Consider the following 13,187-nt stretch of genomic DNA (forward strand, 5'->3'; position numbering starts at 1 on the left):
CAATAATATCCTCCGAAGCATACCATATATGAAGATTCAACAAAACATAAGATTTAAGAGAAGAATCTGTAGTATAATAGCTACTGTATTAAATGTTTCTTTTTTAGAATGTGCAGCGATACCAATCAGTTCCAAGTATACTAAGTAATGGATACAGCAGTTCCGCTCCTCCAGGATTCTCGCTTTGGACTCCGGGGAAGGCTGATGGTTTGCGGGATCCTTCCATACTTGAGGTCTCACCTCCAACACCTCGCAGAAACCAAGGCATTGGGAATTTTCAGAATGTGATGGTAAGAAAATGATATTTTAATTATCACTTCAGAATAAATACGCCACGTTAGCCATTCTAAGTGTTCGTTTTATAAACATTTTTTTTTTGGGGGGGCTTTATTTTGGGAGAGAATTTCTTGAACAACATGTGAGAAGTTACTAAAATACCTGTTGGGGAACTACTTGCTAAGTTCCTTGTGTTATTTCCAAAGTCAGTCAGTTTGTTATATGACATCGTTATTTTTGCTTACGGAAGAACGGTTGATGGCTGCGAAATTTCATGGTGTTTTTCATGTTATGTATCTCGGGATATTAAACACGTTTTCATGTTTTCTTGAAGTTTAAAATGCTTTTAACTGTTTTATTTTATTTTTTACTTCTTCGTCTTTTATTATTATTATTATTATTATTATTATTATTATTATTATTATTATTATTATTATTATTATTATTATTATTATTAGCAGTAAGTTGAGTTTTCCAATTGCTTATATATATATACACAGTACGGCTGTACGATTCTCTTACAGCAGTTGCATATGAAGACATTGTCATAGAGAATATGCTCCAGTTGCTAGAGCTGATTGTGGCATGACAAGGATCATTCGTTGTTATAGTCGCTTCATGACCTCTAGATAGAAATTGCTATTTATAGTATGGCCTTCTGGAACAAATTGTGTTGAATGAGAAAACCCTTGGCATCAAAGAGAAAATCAATAGACTTTTTCTCGTGACTTTTTGATTCAAACTTTGGTTAGTTTTGGATTCCCTGGATTGACCCATGCCAACAACTGTCATTTGGTAAGAAAATCGCACTTGAAACGTCATTCCAGGTGACAATGGTGTTGCGGAAATCTGGCGAGGAACCGTTTTCATGACGAAATGTTTTGCAACTTGACACTTACTGCCTCTTCTGTTAAACATGGAGAATAGTTTGCAAAACAGGCCCACAGCTTCCTTTTCCCCAAGTTACATAGATGAAACACCTAATGATCTCCTTATTGATGCCGAGAATTTTGCTTACTTTCCGGTGGCTCAGATGATTGTAAGCAAGAACGTTTCTCAGTCCACAGTTTTGTTAACTTCGTGTTTTTGTCATTCTATACGCTCATCATCTTCCAAATACTCCCTGACTTCACGAAAGCGTGTGTACAGTTCACTGATTAAAGCGTATTGGAACTTTTACTAATCACTAGTGTACTCGCGGTGCTGATGTCGTTCCTGTGATGGACCAGTTCCTTTGATTTCAAAAAATTCAATCCGGGAACATCATTGCCATACTGTATACGTTATGAAAAACACATTGGAATATTTTTTTGCCTGTCAATATGTATTGTAGAAAAAAGCTTACAAAATTAAAATGTTGTTTACTAAACGTGTTACCGGATAATCTTGAAATTATCGTACTAGAATTTTCAAGAACCATTATTAACTTAGGAAATATATAGTTGACAGTCCTCGGATGCGCCGTAGTAAGCTCTAAATCTTTCGTCTGCTGTTCTGCAATCGTTCTTTTCGATGTCAAGAAGTTCACGTTAAAAAGAGAAACTCTTCTTGTACATTATATTCGTGAGTTCTACTTCTTACATTCGACCTCACAAATTAAGCAAATCTAAACGTTTCTGTTACTCTGTTTTGTGTTTACTGTCTAACTATGCCTTCCATATTACGATTCGTTCGCATCTACTAAGATTGGAAAGATCTCTCCGTTTTCTATCTTTAGAATACTTCCTCTGTTCCTTCCTTATTAATCCACATAACAGTATTTTCTTGTTTCATTCACCATCGTTTTACAGATGTGTAATGAGTTCGGACTACTCTTACTATATTTTTACGTAATCTGCTTTTGGTTTTGTATGTTCTCAGTATTCGCAGATCTATTTCTAAGCCATTCTTTCCTAACTGTGTACTTTTTTCTCATTGCCTGTAGCACTCTTGTTGTTCCGACTGTTTCTTTTCTTCCAGGTGTTTTTCGTGTATTTCTTCCGTCGCTTTTATCATTGTTACCTTAAGTCTTACATTGTTTGTCTACCAATTTAAAGTCATCGCATTTGAGGACTGATTTCTGTTTGCTCTTTTTGCTAGTCAGTCATCAACGTCCAGTCTCATGTTAGGAATAATTTTCATGTTCCTGAGTGCTCTATCCCTATATTCGATCGCTAATTATGTAGTCTGGCTGATTTTTCATTTCGACTCTACCTTAGTATTTTGTGGATTTCTCTTTTCTCAAACCGCCCGTTCCTAATTGCTAGTCCATTCCTTCAATATAAATCGGAACCTGTAGAATTTTGTTGATTTGAATATAAGGCTAGCACATTAAAAGAAGCCCTGTCTTGGTAACATACGAAAATTCCCGTCACAATCACTATAGCCAAGGAAAAGGACAACGCCAGCTACCTTTTGTACTTCACGTAATCATACGTTCGTTATACCTCGATTTTGTTTTCAAATTATGGGCCCAAAGGAATTTAGAACACATTGGATTATTGAAAGAATATGTCGAAGCAAAAGACTCGACGACTGTGCGTGTACTGTATAGTTCTCTAATCCTACTGTTTGTTTCATTATTAATGCTGCATCCAAGGAAAACTTTTTGAATTTCAATAGTTTTTGTTCTCGGCAGGCAGTCTTGTGCTTGATCGGTAGGTTGAAATGCAGTTCCGTTCAGCACCAAGTCTATATAAGACGTGGGCCTACAGCTTACGTGGATTGTAAACCACATGACTTCCCGCTAAAAATGTGTTCTCTTCATTCTACAGTATGGAATTATCACAATACAATAATTTCTTCTTCTCAGACTTGGTGCATTCATGTTGAAATACTATTCGTGCGTTCTACCGTTTCCTGTAGTTCTCTTTCTTTCTTCCTTTATTTTCTTCTTCGTATCTACTTTGTAGGTTTCAACAGTTTGTTGTTCACGGGAATTGTTGTGCTTCTGTCTGAAACATATTCACTTTTCCTCCGCATTTCTTTAGGTTCTTAGTAACTTTATTCGTATTTCATTCATGCTATTCTTCTTAGATCACTTCGCCTTACTCTTTCTAGTCATTTGACAGAGACTTTTTTTTTCTTTCTTTGTTAATTTTGTAACGTTACTGTCTTCTTATACCTATAAGGGATATGATGTTCTGTGTTCCAAATCTGTGTACCAAATTCTGTCTACAATTCTGTGTACCAAAATTTAATTTCATTTTCTTATGTCATGTCTTAAAAGTTCGAAGTCCCGTATGATTTAAAACCAATCACCTATTAGGTTGCTAGGCCATAGTAATGGATTCTTCGCCCTTACGAAAACTGTCCTTTGTCACCATGAAAAGGTAGGGTTGGATTATTAAGATACTGAAAACAACCTTCATATTTAATATAAATACAGGTATTTGAAACTTTCGACTCAAAACGTACAACGTTAGAGTTAAATAATTATATTGGTAGTGGGGGTAAAAACTGAATTTACATCATCGATGCATTGATCAAAACTTTTCTCAATTAAATTCAAATCAACAAAAATGTTGCTGAACGGGGATCGAATCAGGTCTCCGACATACAATATTGGTACTCTAAGTACTACACAGCCTAGTCTGTCCCCCTGACGAGAGACCGTGTCACTCGTGAGCCCGATGGTCAGGCATTCAGATCTTACATACTGCCATAACTTCTGTTCTTCAGTAATCCATTTGCTCACGTTAATGAACTATGACGGTTGAATTAGTTATCAGTTTAAAAATGGAGAAATAACCAACTCTTGTTGCGAGAATTTTTTCTCATGTACAGTTTCAGAAGCAGTTTCCTATGCTTATAACCACAGAACACAATTCAAATGATGCCAAGGAACAACTCTCTTGTCAGCAGAACATATCTAACACATATGCCCGTTCCTTTAAAAGAATTAAAAGGATAAATAAATAAATAAGAAAAAATCTAAAGCGTATGTCAGCCTAATGCGCTCCTCTTCTATCTTGTTATATTTTTACGGTTGTAAAGTTAAGGATATTTTCTCCCTTTTCTTCACTGCTAGAATATATTTAATTATCACAGACTAAAACAAGTGAATGAATGAAAATTTCAGACCCCACCCTCAGCACACACACAAATGGTAGAAGGTGATATTTTCCCAAAAATCATGGCAACAGAAAACTCAGCTTTATTGAGTACTCTTCGATCTGCCATAAATAAGCTCCTTATTGAATTTTATGACTTTGTCACCTACAGTGTGGCGGTATTGGACAGCAACTGTATACGTGTAAGTTGTTTTCATCCACGTATGTCGCAATTTTATTATCCTCTACTATTTTACATTACCTTGTATAAGGGATTTTTCCCTTCCACTTATACCATTTTTCCAGCAGTTATTTTTACATATTTCCCTGCTGTAATTTCTTGCGGGTTGTGCTCTCCTTTTATCAGTATCTTGAAACTTTTCGATTGTTCGCCTGGTTACACGTTCATTCGTCGTATTTTCAATTTTGTTGTTGTTGTTGTTGTTGTTGTTGTTTTTTTTTTTTTTTTTTTTTTTTTTTTTCTATATTTCGTAGACGAGTCGCACGATGCAAAGCTTAGTGCTTCAGTTGTGTTCTAACCATACACTTCAGTATTTATACACTGTTTTGGGAGGTGCGGTGGCTCAGTGGTAGAGCACTTACCTTTGATCTGAGGTGTCCCAGGTTCGACTCTTCCAAGTAAGTTTGTGATGGACAACATCCGTGTCCGTGGGTTTTCTCGTGGTACTCCTGTTTCTTCCCATATTATCATTCCAACAAATTTTACGTTATCATTCACTTGCCTTAATCATCCGTCTTCCTTAGCCTCATGAGTATAATCATAAGACGTTAAACCGAAAGATTTCATTTCATTTCATTTTTATACACTTTTCCAGTTTTTTTTTTTTTTTAAATAACAAATAATTTTTAACTCTAGTTAATTATATTTGTATGTGTTAAACGTCTGATAGCATCTTCGTTTCTTGATTTCAGAATGTACGAACAGTAGAAGAATTGGAGAGAGATCTGATGTCCCATAATGCTTCCACCCCTGCAAAGAAACCTGGTGGAGCAAAATCTATTCAAGATGTAGAGCGGGAAGTGTTGCTGAAACCTTCAGCGTGGTTGGTGGAGGATGTGGAACGTGAAATGAAAACTAGCGTTGGTGTGGGGCGAACACATTTGGTCTACCCTTCTCCGATCGCTCAGGATGTACCCATCAAGAATACAAAAAACTTACTGGGAATGCCTGGTCCTGTTCTTTCAAGTCGCTTTCCACACTTACCGCAAGTGGGGAACAATGCGTCATTTGGACAAGTAGTTGTGCCTCCGCATTTGGTGTCACCTCCTTCCGGACATGGGCAGCCTTTTAAAGGAGGTCTGAACTCTCATCTCTCACCGATGGGTGTGACAGAATTAGGTGGTGCTGTGCGTCAGTTTTTGCCTCCACAACTAACTGGCATTGCTCACAATCAAAGGCTGATGGGTACGTTTATTATTTACCAAGATGTATTTACCCATTTTGGGTCGTATTAGGATATTGAGTGTTATTTTAGTTCTTTAGTTTCATGTTGTGGTATTGGTGAAGGTTAGTTTGTGTGTGTGTATTTGTGAAATTGTTAAACAACGTTGAGTGGAAATTTATTGAAAATATCCAATAGTCAGTGTTAAACGCCACATAATATAGTAGCTATATGAATATGCAGGTCGTTTGTATTTAGTATTCATTTACTTAATTGCCTGAGTCATATATAGAACTATTGTGCATAACGCAGTTAGCTTGTACCATGCTGTGAAAATTACGTTGTTCAAGTCTATATACAATGGGTTAAAATTGAATTTATTCATTGAGTTGAGCTGTATCTTTCTTATCCAATTCATTGTGCCATCAAAGGTAGGTCACTTGCCGCCAATTCAGAAACTCTTAAAATTTTCGTTTTGACGTAAGAATTGACTTCTTTAATATCGTACATCAATTGCAATATTCTATAACTCCTGTCACATATCTAGTAACACTGACACTAGTGATACATTGTAGGAACGGGCAATTTTTTTTAACTAAATCGCCGAAAAGTCAGATTTTTTAGACTAAAATTATCCTGGAACATATATATAAACTGGTCCATATATTAAACTGGTCCTTATTTTTCGACTTAACGAGTTTTTTGAGTCAACCTCTGAAATGGTTTTGTATCAGACCAAAGTAACCCATGAGGAAGATTTGCTCAATTGAATAATATTAAATGTCGCCCCCAAGCAACCTCCAGTTCTCAATGCATTTACAATATAAGGCAAAAGTACCTTGTAAGTATGGAAAGAAAATTGTAGGTGAATAAACAGATATCATGAAGGTACTCAGATACTCTTAAGTAATTATTGATAACTTTAAAATAATGTCAAACGTGTGTTTGTGATGAAAAGCACCCCAAAATGTGTCACATTACACCTTACTAAAAATTTTGGATCTGAATCCAAGATGGCGAACTTTAAGATGGCCAAGATGATTAAAATGGTACTATACAACAATACATGCGGTTCTGTCTTCCGTACCCTTATCCAAGATGTAGTATTACTCATTTAGCAATTGTGAACTCTAGTGTGCCTTTGCCTCATATTACATATTGTAAAATGCATTGAAAAATCGAGGTCGCCTTGGATGGTATTTAATATTATCCAATTGAGCTAATTTTGCTCATAGGTTACTTTGGTGTGATTTGGAACCGTTTTAGGGGGTTGAGACTAAAAAAAACTCGGGAGTCGAAAAATCGGGACCACTCGACTATATATAATCGGGAATGAAGGGATCAGTTCAGTTCCACGCAATTTACTGGTTTGAATTTGAAGCAGTAAAGATTGTGTGAAAATCTTAAACAATATATGCACCATATTATGTCAGAATACAATCATTTTATTGCGGAAGAGTTTCCAAACTTTGGAAGGAGAGGAATAGGAAGATAAAATCACTGTTATTCTCAGCTGATTTTAAAGGCAAGTAATGGAGATGATAAATGATTAGAAGAAAGAAAGAAAGAAAGGGAAAAAAAAAGAGGAAACATCTGTGCCTTATGACATAAATATCATATATATATATATACGCAGCACCATCCGCGGCGCTCTCTTCTTGTCTACAGCTTAACGCGTACCTGTAACACACGAAAGTTCAGGATTTTCAACAACCTTAAACACCCACAGTGGACGGACGGTTTGTCCTTAGTAGCTTCGCGGAGCTCTGCTGATCTAGTTCCTAACGCATACCTATAACACACAAACGCCCAGGGTTTTCAGCAACCTTTAACGCCCCTGGATTGATAGTTTGTCCTTAATAGCTTTTTGTTCTTATCGTTGCGTAAACGTTGAAAATAGGTCATACTTGATTTCTTTGACCTATTATCTTTCTTATATTGACGAAGCAATGTTATAACTTGGGGAATAAAGGGCCTTTGAGTCTCGGAGTAGGTTTTTTCAAGTTTGCAAACCAAATTTCCATACATCTAGCCAGAATTTGGTTGCTCTATGGTAGCATGTGGAATACGTTCTTTCTGCTTTTCCTCATGTAATCAAACACGAAGATCTGTCAACTTCTGAGTAAACACTTTTTTCTCGATATGTTCAGCACTATTACAGATGCGTAGAAGATAGCATCATCAACGTTTTTGAGACAACGGACGAAGTAAATGAACAGAAGATCTTACGTAGGGAGCTATTCAGCAATGGTTTATACTATCTTGGTTTGATGAAAGCTTGACGGATTTGAGTGAAGTCAGTAAATAACAGGAATCTGTCATTTTCTAGACTGTGGCTGCGAGTCACTTGTACGTCAAATCTACGAAATACAGTTATCTCAATAAAGCATTTATAAACCATTCTTGCTTTACATAATTGTACATCTCAAATTTCAGATGCTCTGTGAATATCCATATTCTTGCAACGAGACATCATATGCATACATTATTGCAGTAAACACTTTGAGTTCACTTAATTCCGATTGTCCACTCCTCGTTCTTCACTATACGGAGAATCTGTTTAGTATGCGCTATTGCACTTAGCAAGTAGCAATTCCCAAACAGTTATAGCGTTCTCCACCGTAATGCAGTATTACGCTTTGTGTGCAGGGTTGGGACCATTTTATGTTTTAGGATTCTTTCAAACTTCATCTTTTGATGTGGCAAGTATTCTCAGTATCAACTGAGCTTTAACATTAAGGCTTTTAACCTTTCGTTAGTCACTCCACTCTGTAATATTTTACATTCCCTATGTCTTCTTTCACATCTGTGTCTGTATTAAGAATCCTGTGTTCTATACCGTAATCGCTTGTAGATTCTTCACTTGAATTTCGCTGTAGTAATTTTAATAATGTGACATAATTTTCTCTGAGTCTCCGCAATTTACCTCAAAATATCAGACTCTGCTCCTTAGTTTGAAGTTCTGCAAGGATCTCATCGTTAGAAAGAAAAGACATGATGTAAACAACAATCAACAAGAATGTTATACTCTCTACAAACATAAATCGAGAACTACTGTGGGCTCTCCAATAAACAGAACTGTGAAGATGCAAGGAACTATTAGAGATACCTTCTTCATTGTCAACTCTTGTGTAAATAGTATTGGCATGTTCCTTATATATCTGGAAGTTTTACAGGTATAATCATATAATAAGTAATGATAAATACTAATATTTCATTGCTTGTGGATTATTATGATTATTGTTGAAGTAGATAACTATTACTGTACTTCAAAAAATACCCAACCCGTGAATCTTCATGTATAATGTCAAAGAGTGCAGGGCGGTGGTGGCGGGCGTGGGGTGTGGGATATATTTACGTGCAACACTTAGATATTGTGTTGTAGTTTTATCTACAACACATAGTGCATAAAAGTTATTCCTTACTAAACTATTCGCAGTTTCTGTTCGATTGAAATAACATACGAGGTATGATCAGAAAGTAGGTTACAAAGCCTGCAGTGAAATGTGTATATATATTATTTCATACAACCAACACAGCCAACATACATTAGGCCGTCTCCTTGAGCCTAGCCGGCATAACCATGGGATGTAAAACTTAGATTTCAGTCTTTACATACATTAAGTTATTTTTCGACTAGGCTCCATGTCGTTTGAGGCACTTGTCGCATCGTGGGATGAGTTTGAAGATTCCCTCCTGATAAAAATCCTGTCCTTGCGTGTTCAGCCACGTTGTTACGAAGTGTCACCTCCTCGTCTGAAGTGCAGCGAGGTCCGGGCTGTAGGGAGGATAGTTGACGGTGTCCCAGCAAAACTGCTTTAACAGCGTAGTGGTCTTCTGGGCTGTATGTGGGCGCGCGTTGTCGTGCAGGAAGATAACACCCTTCGTGAGAATTCCTGGCCATTAACCTCTATCAGCTGCCGGTGAATTTGAGCTTACATAAACGCTTCTTTCAGAACACATTAGCTCATGCCTTTAGGCTTATAAATACATATAAAATACTTTGGTTTATGTAGTGCCTTTAAGTTTTTACTGTATTTTAAAATTTTATGTTTTTTCTTTAAAAAAAAAATGGTAATATCCAGGTTTGAGCTAATATTTACTACAACACTTCAAGTACAAGTAACTGAATGTATTTTTACCTTATTCTGTATCTTATTGTGATCATTTTAGTGAAAAAGTCATTGTGATATGATGAGAATTAACAAAGTTATGATCTTTTTAGTATATCAATGTCGTAATCTCTTTAACCCTCGGCAACAACAAAAACGTATATTTTACCAAACTAAAAAAAAAAATTAACTAAAAAAGTATATAAGATATCAAATTAAAATTTGGTGTGATCAATAAGGATGGCAAGTAGAGTAAACAAAAAATCCTCATGCCATTCTGAGACTATGGGTTTCATGACCTGGATGAATTGACATGGACTGACCCCTATAACAGACGAAACACCAGAAATATCGGCTTTGTAACCCTAGTTTCTGATCCTCCCTCGTAATTTAAAATTGGATCCATTTTCTTGAACCACTGTCTGTTTCTCTTCGCTCACAGAATCCCGCTTCGCTTCGAATTTCCCAGAGAATATATTTATTTTCTCGTTTTTCAACTTTCCAGTATGAGATTTTTATATGCTCTTCTTGCAACATATTTTATTTGAGCATTCATTTGACTAACAGATTTAAATCTGATAGGAGTTCGGCACGAGTGGAGAATTTCGCGTCCTTCGCGTTGAAGTTTTCGCGGGCTATCCAAAACATTTTCTGTATCACGACATAATCTTCCTTTTGGGAAGTACAAAGTTTATCGTCTTGGTTTGTTCCGCTGGACCCAGTGCTTTCTCTTAGTAGTGAGAACGATATACAAAAATTCGTGTATTCCTTTTCCCCAAACTATTTACCTCCTATACTGCCTTCCTGTTCTTCCTACAAAATAGGATTAGAATTCCTAGTACAACTATGTATACAACTATGCATGCACTCGCTGATTTCTAGTGAAACCTTCATTATATATATTTTTGCCATCTGAGAAAGTGTGTAAGTTTTTTTTTCCACCAGTAGTTCTGAAATATTTATCACGAAGGAAGATTCAACATAGTCTATAAACTCGTATAAAAGGTAATTAGTGTGTGCTACATATTTATTAGTCCTCAGTTGCAATTTTTGACTAGCACTTTCACGCTTTATGAAATTTCAGTTTTAATGTGACAAGGAGGATTCATGCAAGGATATTTTTGTAAAAATAAATAACAGTAAGCATGGTGGTTCTGCTTAGAGGGAAAATGCAGATGTGTGGTCTAGACCTTCCTCCTTTGCCCAAGTTGATAAACCACTACCGTATATAATTTTTGAGTGTGAGATATCGAAAGGAAAGCAGAAGGGCTAGTGTCTAGCAGTAGGTATTGACTCGCTTTAGAGAGCAGACGAAATAATTTCATCGCCTCGCCATGCAAAACTCTACCCTTGGCTGATGATGTGTTGACGTTTAAGTTAGGTATGTCAGAGAGAAATATAATCCTAATGCGGCATACATATGCACAGAGTGCAATTGATTGCCTACCAGTTCCCTGAACATTCGTCCACGTTGTTGCGGCTTGCCTGTTACGTTGAAGATTAGAATTTGAAACTCATAGAATCAGTACTATAAGTCAGCGTCTCAAAGCCTTGCTGAATTCCTTGGTGGATAAATGGTAGCGTACGGGCCTTCGGCATGGGAAACTGGTTCGATTCCTGGTAGTAACTCAATATGGTTTAGATTCTGTGTTATGTTGTAAGTGCATGTCTTATATAACACCACCGCTGAAACAGACCCTAAACTCGTATCAGAAATAAACGTGCTTATATGATAGTAGAGAACAATTAAACTTAACAGAAGCTCACATTTAAGACTTACGTCTTGTTCGTTCTTTTCAGCCTCGAAATTATACTTGAACCTATAGTTTAAGGTAGAATCCCAACCACTGTAATCCTCTTCCATCGGAATTGAACGTAGTACATCTACCAATGACGCGCGCTAGACACGAGAGCAGCATGAATAGCTCATGTCCTGTTATCAAATTTAGAAGAGAATAGAAAAAAAAAGGGGGGGGGGTCAAAAAAGTAGTGTCTTCAGTCTGCAATGTTGAAAGCAGTACCAGAAGTTAATGGTGTAAGAAAGAGCCTCGAAATCGAAGTCTCAGGCAAGTCATGTGAGAGGGGAAGAGAATTAGAAAGAGGGGGGAATGAACCACGGAAAAATCACTGGGGCCACCTGATCATATAACAAGCAGGGTTGCCCGGTTAAATTTCTTTCACCGAGAAAAACTTTTTTGGTTGTTGAAAACAAACTTTTAAGTATAAAAGATAAGAGCACACGAATATAAGCCAGCCAGTGTTATTTTAGGATTAGGATCCTAGTAATAAGAAAGATCAGTGCCTGGAAGAGCAAAGTAAGGACTAGTATACGGTTTGCAAGGTCAATTTACAATAGAATAATTGAATAAGTGAGTTGGAAAAGGTACACATTCCCCAAAATACTTAAGTTGAACTGAGGTAGGAATTTTAATCTTTATTCCTTTGAGGATTTTAGTAAATTTTGTTACCATGGAGCAGTGTTGTCTTTGACCGCTTATTTAGGTTCTATAACAGCGTTTAAGCCGTTTTTTTTTTCTTTCTTTCTTAATTGGTCAAGTCAAGCATGGACCAAAGAACACCCCAGAGGCGTTTTGGAACCAGATGGTAAACTTAGCGGCGACAAGTAGGGGCTGAAGGTCGTGACTTTTTTCTTTTTTCTTTAGGCAAATTTCAAAAAAAATTCACGCCCTTGGTTTTCAAGATATCAGATTGAAGTTTTGCATACGGATTGTGTGCACCTTTGAGTATTTTGAGATTCCTACGTGAAACCGGGCCCGGGCGCGAAGGGTGCAGCTTTTCCGAGGGAGTGATTTTTTTCAACTGATGAAAGTGACGTTTAAACCGTGACTCTAAGCCAAGATGCAGTGAATTTGTATAATATATATGTATGGCTCACCTTAAGACTTTCAAAATTTTTTCCGCCCTGTATTTTCAAGATAGAAGATTGAAATTTTGCGCACGCATTGTGTACAGAACTGCGTATTTTTCAAGAGATTTTCAGATCCCTACGTGAACCCAGGCCCGGGATTTCCGAAGATGATTTGTCAAAAAAAAAAAGTTTTTTTTCCTAAGTTTTCGGTACGGTATTAATGAACGATACCGACAAACTGTAAGAAGCGATTTCTTACTTCAAAATAAGAGAAAAAGTTCATATGGACCTATGGCGAAAAGTGCATAGTTTCAGAGCTAGGGCTGTCCAAAATCTCGAAAGAGCTAAATTTCAACAGGCCCTGTTTCGAATTCCAGAAACTGTGGATGGTAGTTCTTATCAGCGTAAAGGAAGCTACGCATGCACAATCTAAAAGTACATATTTGATCAGTTTTCAATAGGTGTACAGGGTATTCCCTACAGAGTATAATTTTCA

At 36.8% G+C, this 13,187-nt stretch overlaps 1 protein-coding gene across 2 annotated transcripts in view; it reads left to right on the top strand.

The window, feature by feature from the left end:
• Positions 1 to 13,187, top strand: part of Patr-1 (Protein associated with topo II related - 1) — an 86,236-nt gene that overhangs the window by 29,088 nt on the left and 43,961 nt on the right. For both annotated transcript variants that reach the window (XM_081728520.1, XM_081728521.1), the window contains exons 5-6: positions 108 to 290; positions 5,241 to 5,733. In XM_081728520.1, the coding sequence (XP_081584646.1) occupies positions 108 to 290; positions 5,241 to 5,733 (676 nt within the window). The remainder of the gene's footprint in view (positions 1 to 107; positions 291 to 5,240; positions 5,734 to 13,187) is intronic.

Source organism: Thermobia domestica, chromosome 10 (assembly GCF_964235325.1).
Source record: "Thermobia domestica chromosome 10, izTheDome1.hap1.1, whole genome shotgun sequence".
NCBI lineage: Eukaryota > Metazoa > Arthropoda > Insecta > Zygentoma > Lepismatidae > Thermobia > Thermobia domestica.